Genomic DNA, 12,709 nt, shown 5'->3' on the forward strand with positions numbered 1-12,709 from the left:
CTTTCAACATTATGACTCTGTATCATGATACAGTGGTGAGAAATGCAGTGAGGCGAAGTCTTCTGTGTTATTTGTGTTTGAAAGACGTATAATATATATAATCTTATATTTGTATTCATTTGTTTTCATTAGGTGTGAAGAATTGTCTTAACACAAAAACACACAATATTCGAGATTGAACATAAATGTTTCTGGCTCCCCCCACTGTTAGAAAAGTGTTATCACAATCTCGTAGATTCTCCAAAATCTCAGTTCCATGCCTTGGTGTAAATGAATGCAAACGCCATCTCTGGCCTGTAAAAAAGTTGAGTTAGTTTGAACAGGTCGGCCTATCAAAGTTTCCCAGTGATGAAATCAATATAAATGAATGAGTACAGCAAATGAATAAGCAAAGTAAACACAAAAAATGCTTCAGAAATTCAGAGTTACTTGCTACTAAGTTTGGAGGAGGGGTGTGTTCCAACAAATCAGAGACATCCCTTTTTCATTTCCAGAATACAGAGAACCAGATGTTGGCGTCGACTTGTAAAGCTATGAAATATTTTTATAGGCGAGCCAAGAACAAGCGTCGGTGCCCAGGACGCAGCTTTATGTGCTACCTGTGGGAGCTCCATCAAAGCTGGCAGCAGCTGCTAATGACAGACCCGTGCTCGCCTGACGCCGCAATTAGCTGATGCAGCTAATTATCCGGAAAAAACAAACAAAAAAAAAACACTGCATAGAAGCTCCGACAACAAATGTTTGCTCAGGTCGGTTAGAGGTGGGATCAACAGGATTTGAGGGAAGAATTCCTTGTGGTCTGTGTTGGGTTTCAGCGGAGAGAGAGAAAGCACCCCGAAACACCCCCCCCCCCCACCACCACCACCACCACCACCACCACTCCACACACAAACCCACCCCTGCTTCTCCTATCCCTCAAAGTGCCGTGTCATTTCCCAGTGTCAACCCACTCCTGCAATTTACACAGGCGAGAAGGACCAGAGAGTAAATTATGGGACTTTGAAGATCGCCGCTGGAGGATATTCTTCTCACACCGAGGCTCAACTTTGAGGAAGACATTCCACCGGAAGGGATCGTTCTTGCGAACCTAAGGGTTTTATGAGCGTCAGCAGCAGGAGTCTGAGATCAAGTGTTGCAGGAGAGAAGAGGTTTTTATTTGAGAGTCTGAGGGACGACAACCATGAGGCTGTTACCAGTGTTGAGTCTCTTTCTGCTTGGGCTTCATGTTTCATCGGCTCACAGGTAAGTCTTGACATAAACTAGCACTAGAAAGAACTTTCTTAAAGTTCAGAAAAAACCTGAATGCATGCAGGTTTCCGACATTATGTTTGCTTGAAAATAAGAGTCATTGATGTGACTCCACTCTCACTTCCTTTTGCACCATTTCAGCCATAACTGTCACGGTTTTCTTTCTTCATCAACTTATTTATCTCTCTTTTTTCTAAACTTTTGTCGTCTCCTCCAGCATTCCCTTATGTTGTACTTCTTCCATCCACCACTTTTTACCTTTATAAGCTCTTCATCATCATAACCAGTATCTCTATTGGGTCCTTTCCCTTCATTTACTTATTATCTTCTCTCAACCACTGCATCCCTGCATCCTTGATCTTCCCATGATTCACGCTTATTACTTTACTATTACATACTTTCCAACTTCTTTTCCTGACAACCTTATTTTTAACTCATCCCTCCATTTTTTTAAAACTTTTTTCATCTTTATTCCTCTTGTATTAACCTTAGTTTGGACAATTTATTTCAATGGTCAAAATCAAAATAACGCTCTTTACACGTAAGCATGGAAGCGACAGCCTTAGTTTAGCATCTACAATTTCAAAGAAGCCATCATTGATTAGGATTTATGAATTAGCATTTTCAGTGTCATCCTCATTTAATCCACCTTTCTTTCCTGTTTCCTCATTTCTCGTTACATGCAAGCGCTTGTTTATCTTCCATCCATTTTATTTCCTTACACTCCGCCCATCGTCCATTAAGCCTTATCATTCACTCTCTTCAACTATTTCTATTTTGGATCAATTTATTTTATATGGTTCAGGTCAGAAATATAATTTATGTTACCAATTCAACATAAGCAATTAGATTAGCGATTCGGTGTTTCGATTCAGAGCATTTTCTGCTTCGAACTTCCTCGTTCAATCAAGTCTACCCAGCACTTGTTTGTTTACCAAAGAGTTCCTAGTTCAGATGTCACTCAGACTCTGGCCTATTTATGTAAGAGTAACTAGAAAAACACTGAGATAATATGACATCTGACTTCATAAAAACATAGCAACCAATCAAATAAATAAAACAATAAGAATGTGCTGGCTCGAGGAAATGTTAGCCTTCTTGACTGTGAATCAAACATCACTGGAGTGGTAACCACTCTTGATTCTGGATATGCATGCACTATACTTTGGACCAAGACAAGAATAAAACAAGCAGAAGGTTTCTACACCAAACTCCTCTATTAAACACTCACCATGAGATTTGGTGAGTGATAGATTTTTCTTTAACATCATTTTTACTGTTATTGGAAACCTTTGTATAATTGTTGACATCTATAAACTATGTTGCTTACTTTATGTTAAAGTGACAGTTCACCCAAAATCCAAATTTCACACGTGATCTACACACCCTCATGCCAACTAAGATTTGGGATTATTTTCCGAGTAACTTTCATTTTAGAGACGACGACAACTGAGCTCCAGTGCCTATATTAAAATAAATGTACATTTTTGCCTATAATTTTAAAAAGAAACAGATTACTTGACATGAGGTTCCGTGAATTTTGGGTGAACTAAACCTTTAGACACTGGGATCTTTATAGGTCATTACATCAGCATGAATCTACTATTACTTGAGACAACCATCTGGCAGGCCACAGAAAACGACTTGGCCGGATTTGGCTTTCGGGTCTTGAGTGTTCTACATCCTCTTCCTTACATTTTTAAACATATATTGCACACGTTTTACATTAACCTCATGCAAGCGTCAGGAAGCAAAAACACTCTCCCCTAATGTACTTGTGTTTAGATGGTGTGTATTCAATGTCAAGGCCAGACAGTGTGTCACTAAATGTGGCACACCGATGCTAATAGCAGACGAGCACCTGTCACGCTGAGCGGGGTCCCTCCTGAGCCGGCTATTCTGGTGGATTTCTTGGATTCCTCCAGTCTCTGTGGAGCCACTGTTTGATTATTAGCTGGAAGTAATGATCTATTAAATGTATTTAGAACACGTAATGGTACACTGGGTGTTGTGTCAGCTACATATATGAGTTGTGTTTGTATGGCAAAACAAGGATCAGGAACAAGACGGTGATAAAGTAGAATGGTACATAATAAACTAGAAGTACTGAAATAGCCTGTTAATATTTTATACAATTAGTGCAACAGGGAAATTATTACATCAACTTCTGTAGGTGAAGAATTGTTTTGCTCAAAGGCAAAGAAAAAGAAGATTAGATGCTTTCAGCCGGAAGAAACTTTCAACATGAAGGTTAGACATGAATGTACCACAAGCTTTAGCTCTCTTGGGTTCTTTGATTTCTACTTAGGCTCCTGAAGGTAACGCTGAATAAGCACGTGCAACCAATTCTCCAAAGAAATGTTCAAAAGGGTTTTTTTTCTTGATAAAGACTGATAAAGTCAGATTTGTTATGTATTGCCCTCATGGGCAGCACACCAGGCTGAATGACAAAACCTTAAAATCATTTGTAAAACCAATTGTTTCTTTCTTGAAAATGTCATGCAAAACTGAATAAAGAGTGAAATAACACTTATTTCCTTCCAATTGTCCACAAAGGCAGCACCGACAAGTCTTTACTGGAACCCAACCAGGTGTGTGTCGCTATGGCAACAGACTGGAGTGTTGCTATGGCTGGAAGAAGAACGGTAAAGGACAGTGTGAAGGTAAAATTAAAGTACTTGACATTCATCCTCACTTAAAATCAGATGTAAAAAAAAAAATGTTCTACCACATCCTGAGAGGGACTTTCCCAGACTGATGACTTTGGAAAACCAAGAGTGTTTAATAGAAGACTGTGGTTTGACTGTCGTCCACCATTGTCTGATATTTCTGTATTTCTCTCCTGCTAAATGTTTTACCAGCCCAGTGTGAGCTCGGCTGCAAGCACGGCGAGTGTGTCGGCCCAAACAAATGCAAGTGTTTCCAGGGATACACGGGAAAGACCTGCAATCAAGGTGATTTTTGGGAAAACTTCATACCATAAAATCAGAGTAGTTATGAGGGCGACACAGTGTTGGCTTGTTTACGTTGAGCCAGTGCTCAGTCAGGGTGGAGATAGCCCTGAAAATACACTGATTATTGTCTTATTGTCTTATTTTGAAAGACATGGAATTGCCCCTTTGAGTTTGTCACTTTGTCTGCGAGGTCGAGACCTTTGCCTCACGTTTAGGGGAGCTGTCAATCTTGCCTATCAGCAATATCGACATTCTGGCCACACACGTAGATGGACTCAGACGTAACACACACTGCACATGAAGTCTACATCTTTGTCTTAACACTTAAAATCCCTGAAGCACCATTACCTCTCGGTAAAGATAACCAGATGTCCCTTTGGCTCACAATAGGGTCTGGATCAGTCATCGTTCAGTAGACTAAACTTCATGGAAAATTGCAGGGTAAGAGGTTTTTCACTGAATTAAAGGGAATTTATGGCGTTATGTGTTATTATATTGAGTTAAACAAATATTAACGCCCTGCTGAAAAGAGTAAGTAATGATAAATGACAAGCTGACGCTACGCGTTCCTGGTTAATCCGCAATCCATTGGTAATTGAAAAAGAAAATCCTAGATTAATGTTCCTACTCCAAGTGATAGCTTAGATAAGCTTTAAATTAAGCCATTCATTGAATTGAAACTGACCCATGTGTCATCAGAATAAGATGTTTCTTAATATTATGTGCTTGATATTTTCAACATGCTTACATAAAATTAGCTGACACTCCTTATTGGTAGTTTTAATACCATGTTCTTGTTTTTTGCTCTGTAATAAACACAAGACTTTGACATAAACATTCTATTAAATGTTATTATCCAATGCAAAAGGTATGCTGTTTACAGAGAGATCATTAAAAATAAACTCGATCCAGTCGGCTTTCCTGAAAGTCTCAAGATACACCGAAGTGTCACTTACAACTGAAACACATTTCCTAATTTTGGGGAAAAAATGTTCCTTTTTTCAATCGTGTCTTTCACTATTCTTGCTTAGTAATCCATATATCCTGGTTCAGATCTGAATGAATGCGGCCTCAGACCTCGTCCGTGCGAACATCGCTGCATGAACACCTATGGCAGCTACAAGTGCTACTGTCTGAACGGATACACTGTGATGCCAGACGGCTCCTGTGAAAGTGAGCGTCCTACATGTTGTTTCCATCCCGGAGACCTTGGTCGTAGAAAATGTGATTTATCTGTATCATTTCACTATCAGACTCCAGGACATGCTCTCTTGCCCACTGTCAGTATGGCTGTGAAGAAGTGCAGGGGGAGATCCGTTGCCTTTGTCCATCTGCTGGACTTCAACTGGGCCAAGACGAAAGGACATGTGTTGGTAAGTGACCAAAGTACAATACTCGTACATTGCAGGACACTTAAATGAACCCTTCTAAGTGGCCAGTTGTTTGCTATGAAGGTATTCAGGTTCAGTAAAGTTTCCTCTGTGACAAATGGTGTCAGTGATTGCATAGCTACTAATAGGTCTTGGGATCTGCACCATTTGTGGAGTTTATATTGATTCTCTTTTCTGTGTCCCCCTAGATATCGACGAATGTGTCACAGGGAAGAACCTCTGCCCGTACAACAGACAATGCATCAACACATTTGGAAGCTACTACTGCAAGTGTCAGGATGGCTACGATTTGAAATACATGAACGGCAAATACGACTGCGTGGGTAAGGTTCGCCAATGAAACGCCAAATTCCATTCAATAACCTTTTGTTAAAAAAGAAATACTTTCATCACAGATTTGGATGAGTGTCTATCCAGCAACCACAAATGCAGCCACCACGCTACATGTGTGAACACTCAGGGGTCGTACAAGTGCAAGTGCAACTCTGGCTTTAGAGGCAATGGCTTTGAATGCACAGGTGAGACTTGATTTCTAAGTGTCCACGGCACATTCCAAACACTTCTTTTTGTATCCGATGGTTGGTTCCTGGTGGCATCAGACAAAGCAAAGAGACTTAACGTTTCCCCTAACCTTTCTTTGTCCCATAAAGCTCCCCTGGGGGAATTTCAAAGAGATCCCTAGGCAACCAAGATGGGTTATATTTCTGCATATATCAATATTGAACCATCTAAAAAACCTGAAAGCTTAAACCATTCTATTGAGGTTTACAAAATGTAGTTGTTTTCTTTGACAGTTGCTATTGCTGTCTAATAATAGGATAATAGAAACCCACTTATTGGCTCTCCACTTGGTTCTGGGTCTTCCCTAGAGCATGAACAACTGCTCCGATTAACTTCACATCCCTTGAAAAATCTTCACAGGACGACTGGCTACTATTATTCAGAGAAAAAAGGAGTTATAATCTAGGCTCTATCGGTAGAACAAGCTCTTCCAGTAAAAAGTCTTAGGGGACCACTCTTACATCCTCATTTGTCAGTTTTAGAAATATATAAATTTCAACTTAAGTTGGAGCTGGAAAATGTATATCACATTACTAGTAAGATGGGCTTCAGAATCAGAATCAGAATCCTTTATTTGTCCCGCGAGGGGAAATTCTCCTCTTACCCAGAGGAGAGAATAAAGACTGCGGTTCATTTGACCGAGGACCTGTGACGCTGGTGCGAGTAGCTACAGGCTCTAATCCTGTACCTCATTCTGCAACCAAACTCTTCATACCACTAATCGCAAAGCATTTCCCAGCCACTATAAGATCCAACAGGAACTGCATACTTCCTGCAGCATGCCCCCGGCTCTACTCCAAGTCGTGGATTGCCGACCCACCTGTGTAAATATGCTGTTCTGCAGCACATTGAACACAAAGGTTCAGGGAAGTAAGGGGCGCGTAACTACCTTTGGAACCTTATAAGTGGCTTTTCTTTCTCTGTGCGTGGGTTTAGGTTGTAAACGAAAGTGCCTTTATTTTTGTAGTCAAGCCGTTTTATCAGAAGTCCTGGGGCGGAGACAGAGGCAGTGCAGATGATTTCCTCAATGGTGAGACTGTGTGGAAGCTAGAAAACCTGCTTCAGCGAACCTCCAATCAGAGCATTAGTTTCACTTCTTAATACGGGTTTGTCAAGGCTTCAAAATATATCACTAACTTCTAAAATCTATATATTTACATTTTTTTTAGAAATTAGTTCATGTAAAATTTAAACCAGCACCATTTTTAATCATCAACATTACATTTCTGAACCTCATGGTTTTTAAATAGGTTCTCTATTGAAAATAAAATCCCCACATTTTCATTTTTATTTCGGTCTTGAATAAAAATGAGTCATAATCCATGAAAATGGAAAGCAAACCAAAAAGTACCCTCATCTTAAGGCCAAGTCATAAAGGTAAAAACTAATCACCAAAGCGAAACTATACAGTAGTAGCAGTGAAACCAATATTATTGTCTATTATTATTATTAATGGTTATAGATATTTAAGACAAAAGACAAGTAGGAACAACGTCTTTTTGTGAAAATGTTGTACAAAATGTGATTAGTTTTAAAATATGGAAAATGTGTAGTGTTATTATTATGCATACAGAGATTGTAATGAATTAAAATAGATCTAAAAAATTAATGAAAAATGTTTGAGAAGTTGTTTGAAGCCTTTACAAAGTAACCCTGATAAGAAAGTTGCACCATCTTTGATGCTTTTGGCTGGAAATGTTTTTGCGAGCACACAAGCTTTTACATGAGGCCTGGACACCTTGGCATGTTCATAACTGAGTGACATTAGTAGCAGCATGATCTAGGATCCTCTAGTTGGCTCATGCATCCAATATTATTGGTAAGCAAAGCACTTTAATGAACAAGTTTGGTGAGTTTAAGTTTTCTTCCCTCCCTGCAGCTATTCCAGACTCTCAAGTAAGACACGAGACTCCGGGAGGTAAGCTGCACAGCGATGACATCAAAAACAAAATCCCTGAACCAGCCGTTACGACGCCTCCTGCCATCCATGAGCAGCCTTTCGACTATGAGGAAGAGGTTTACCTTGGCGTCACAACTGAAGTCCCAGAGGAGGAGGAGGAGGAGGAAGAAGACGAGGACAACCTGCTCAACCCTAGAGGGGATGTTTTCAGTAAGTCTCGCGCAAGAACATATTCAATACTTTAAGCTAGGGATCCGTCCTGACACCATCTGATCACAGTTATCCTACTTTTAGCGGTGAAACCAAACACTGATCGGGGTCTTAGCCTCTCTGACCAGACATAAAAGGGAACTTGTTGATACATGTTCTCTGTGACCTCCACACCTCACCTCTGTAGCTCTTCTCTGATGGTTTGAAGTAACAGATTCATGGTTCACCTTTGTTTTGCTCCAGGGACTCTAAGACGTGTCGGCTCATCTAACAAGGCTTCTGTTTCCTCTAGTTGACATGTTCACGAGCAGGACGTTGACATTCGCTGACACTAATGTCGTTGTGAGTGTGAAATAGTATGCAGGCGTGGAAATTAACTACAGACCATCACGCTGACATTATTGATATGGTAGAAAAGATGCTTAACTCTGTTGACTGATGCTGAAAAGTGACTTTTTAAAGCAAGAACGTTACTCCCTACTTTGAGAGTGAATAGCATATGTTTAAAACTGACCATGACAACAATATGAGCAAACCTCAGAATCAGGGCTCTCAAACATCATCTGTAGCCTGTGACAATATAATGGCCCCTCCGTTTACTTAAAGATGAACTAATGTGAAAACCCAACTCTCCTGACTTACTCCTATTGCCAAGACTTGGAACCATTCATACACACGCATACAATTTCCCAATAAACCTCTGAATGTTTTTGGACTGTGGGAGGAAACCGGAGTGCACGGAGTAAACATACAGCGATAATGCAAAATGAAATCATAATGATATTTCTTGTTAAGGCTAAAGCGAAAAAACAAAGAATAAGTTAAGGAAGCCAGAGTCAAGCAGCGGAGCCTTGGCAATAATCAGAGACATCAGTCTTTTCAATTCATCTTTTTATGGGGCCATTTTCTCCACAAAAAAAAGTTCAAGTCGCAAGGTCATGCAACCCAATACCCTCTAAATACACTTCTGACAGTTTTGTTCCGTAGGTGATGTTTATCTTTACACGGCTAGTAAATAAACTCTTTACAACGTCCGGGCCACTGGTCTGATGGTAGTCTATAGAGTTGTTGACAGGAAAGGAGGAAGACAACCAATGAGGTGGATGACATGGATGTGCTGACAGAAGACATGACAGGTTTGACAAGAGGATGTTAAAGAGAAGAGGAGGTGGAAGACAGTCCCTTTTAATCAGTGCCCCAAAAAAGAAGAGAGTCTTGGAAGCATGTCGCTGCACAAGTGAAATAAACAGGGCTAATAGAACATAATAAAGCAAAGGTAAAGCCTTTGAGCAAGATAAGAGTGAGAGCTTTGATAGCAAAAAAGGGATAATTTTTCAGGACATCAGCTGTTGTTGGCAGAGCTTGAGAATACACCACAATCACAGGAACCCCCATATAATACAGAACAATTTATCTGATTTCAACTTGTCCAACTCCATGTCATCTATATCTTATCGAATAATCTTATTGAATGCAAACCGTCTTGCTTTGACTTGTTCATAGACAAAGTCAGCATCTCATTACTACTGTTTTTTCCTTTGATAATATTCTGAGATATACGTGGACAAGTACAGGTATGTTGTAAGTGGGAGAGTAAATGAAAGTGTTAATTGCTTTCAACAGTCAGCTTCTCTAGTCTGAGATAGCAAGAGAGGACAAGCCTCCAGTCATCCATCACCTACAGGAAGGAATTCTGCTCCTTTGGCATGTGAAGGCCTTGGGACACAAGTCATCCCGGCTGTACTTCCATTATCCAGGAGGAGGGAACAGACGGGGGGGAAGATTTCCGAGCCTTTTATTATGTTTTCCCCAAAACAGCTGTCATGCAAACAGACTTCTCCCCTCGAAGGAAAGTCTGTCATCAGCACTCGAGCCCTGTCTCACGCCAGCCCTCTCCGAAGGTGCAGGTTCAACAACCCCAGCTGTCACTCCGCTGGCTCACTCAAGGGTGTCTGAGGAGGGGGGGAGGTTTGTTCAGAGATCTTAAAATGGTGGGGGGGTTGCATCCTAAAGTTGTATTTAAGTCTTGTCAGCGAGGCAGGTCGACACCTGTTTGTAGAAAACCCCTCTTAGTTGTGGAAAAACTCAAATAATTGAAACCATAGACAGTGCTTTTACAGCTTTATGACGACAACCTGGGTTTGTTTTTTAAATTTCATAATGGCAATGGTTCCGACATAAATGGTGGTAAACAGGGGAAAAGACCACGCAGATTCATTGTTATATTATTATTTATCCCTAATTTAAATTGATATTTAACTTTTTTTTTAAATGACCTCACAGTCCACATGCTCTGTTTACAAACACGAACATATATACAGTGCATGTGTGCATATGATTTCACGCAGTAAACTTTCTAGTAATATTATATAAAGATACCAAATCGAACTGTTTGTTGAGTCTAAGTTTTCTTTCTTTTGAAATTGTCAATTAAGGTTGTATAAACAATCTTTATTTTACAATAACAAACTTTTCACTCAATTATTTATTTCATTAGCAGTGAACAATTCAGTGTCAGCATTTCTGAACTGAGTGAGATGAAACATGTGATACAACTCTAAAACTCTTGTTTTATAACACACGTTTTGTCTCGAACTCATCTGCTACAGCTGCATGCATTAAGTTGATTTTAACAGTCATCCATCATAAGAAAATTATGTTTTCATGATTTCAGAAAACATTTTTTATAATTTTACAGTCAATTTAAGTGACAGTATTACTGTTAACACATGTGAGGGTGGATCCGGTCTATGTCTGTGTGGTTCTTCTGCAGAGGAGCTACATAGAGACATCGAAACAAAGTTGCTCTCAGATGATCATACACCTTCGAGGTGTAAAAGCCATTTGAAATTGTTTTAAAATTCTGTTTCACAGAATCGTCAGCAAAGAGTTTATTTCCTGTTAATGTCACTTTCAGTTTCAGACTTCGAATCTGTGTTAAGACCTGCAACTGAAGTAAAAGAAATTGTAATACCTCCAGTTCAAGAAGGTAAATCCATAGTTTTAGCCTTGAATAAAGTGAATCAGATGTGAATATGTCTTTTTTAATTGATCAGAGTTCATCATGGACTGCAACTTCGATCAAGGAGCGTGCGAGTGGGTCCAAGACAAGGCGGACGACATGGACTGGAGCGTGGCGTATCATGATAACGGTACGATGAACGGAGTGGTATTTGAGCTCAGGTCTGAAACAAGTTTGCTGCTCAGGTGCCGAGTACTACATGTCTATGAACGGGCTGATGGGCGAGCAGGACGACGTGGCCAAACTGAAGCTTCTGTTGAGCGACCGGGCCCAGCAGGGAAGCTTCTGCCTCACCTTCGACTACCGTATCGTGGGTCCTGACGTGGGTTCCCTCCGGGTGCTGCTGGACAACAACGACTACCCCGTGTGGGACCAGAACCGCAGCAGAGACCAGGCCTGGCAGACAGAGCTTCTCACCGTCACCTGGAAAGACGAGGCACCGCTCTCTGTGAGTTTGCTGTGAAAGGCAACTTCATCTTGATAATGACATTATAATTAATGGCTGGGGTGTCTTGCAGGTTATCTTTGAAGCGAAGCGTGGGAGAGGAACTGGAGGCAAGATCGGACTTGACAATGTGGTGCTGACCTCGGGAACCTGTGAGGACGGAAGTCCTATCTTTTAACTATTTAAATCTCTGACGAAAAACCCATCTTAGTTTGCTCTATTAATGCACATTTCAAACCTGATTCACCTTTGAGCCTCTCAGGAAATGTTTTCCCATGAACAGTATTGTGTGCAGTTGTTTGAATAAATAATAGTGATGTATGACATGTGAATTACAAAGTATATCAGCGTGTTTGAAGGCTGTGTGATAAATCAGCGCACAGCTGCTGTACATTTTCATAACATTTCTGGAAACAATAAACTTGTTTTTTCTAATGTAGTTGTTTATTTCACACATTTATACTGTTTCTGTATCACATTTTTCAATGTTAAAACTACTATTTCCCATAAGTATGTAATTTGTTATCACCTGCGCAGTCAAGGTGGGCCTTTACCTTCTTATTATGACAGATAGTAATTCAGCCTAGTATGTAATTTGCTTTCAGAAGTACATCCATCCATCTTTGGTCACACAGGTAACAGCTGAGAAACAAAAAGAGGCCTGAAGTCCCTCTCATCTAAAACCTCACCTCAGGGGTCTCAAACTCTGGTCCATTTGCGGACTCTGAAATTATATTCTTCCTTCATTTGCTGTTGAAGATTTTATGAGGACGAGCATGGGGATCCATCTTTGGTCTATATGGGATTGGTGTGGAATAAATACCATCACATCAAATTTTGGGATTTAAAACTGCCTTTTAAGAATAAAACACATAAAAAAAATTGCTCAAATTCACGGAAGCCACATAACATTACACAACAAAATGTTAATGAAATTTGGATCATAAACATAAGTAAAAAACTGAAAGAACCCACCAG

General features: G+C 40.2%; 1 protein-coding gene across 3 annotated transcripts; it reads left to right on the plus strand.

Moving 5' to 3' along the window:
- Positions 1 to 572: 572 nt before the first annotated feature.
- egfl6 (EGF-like-domain, multiple 6) lies at positions 573 to 12,101 on the plus strand. Of its 3 annotated transcripts, none has more exons than XM_087803652.1 (13): positions 573 to 1,242; positions 3,805 to 3,911; positions 4,110 to 4,202; positions 5,256 to 5,375; positions 5,456 to 5,575; positions 5,782 to 5,916; positions 5,989 to 6,111; positions 7,122 to 7,184; positions 8,034 to 8,264; positions 11,182 to 11,253; positions 11,321 to 11,416; positions 11,472 to 11,734; positions 11,805 to 12,101. In XM_087803652.1, exons 1-13 carry the CDS (start codon positions 1,181 to 1,183, stop codon positions 11,907 to 11,909), a joined length of 1,590 nt encoding a protein of 529 aa, XP_087659778.1. In that variant the 5' UTR covers positions 573 to 1,180; the 3' UTR covers positions 11,910 to 12,101. The 3 variants fall into 3 exon arrangements, with proteins under 3 accessions (XP_087659778.1, XP_087659779.1, XP_087659780.1); XM_087803653.1 differs by having other exon boundaries at positions 11,188 to 11,253; XM_087803654.1 differs by lacking the exon at positions 7,122 to 7,184.
- Positions 12,102 to 12,709: the final 608 nt, after the last annotated feature.

Source organism: Callionymus lyra, chromosome 12, assembly GCF_982586985.1.
Source record: "Callionymus lyra chromosome 12, fCalLyr1.hap1.1, whole genome shotgun sequence".
Lineage (NCBI taxonomy): Eukaryota > Metazoa > Chordata > Actinopteri > Syngnathiformes > Callionymidae > Callionymus > Callionymus lyra.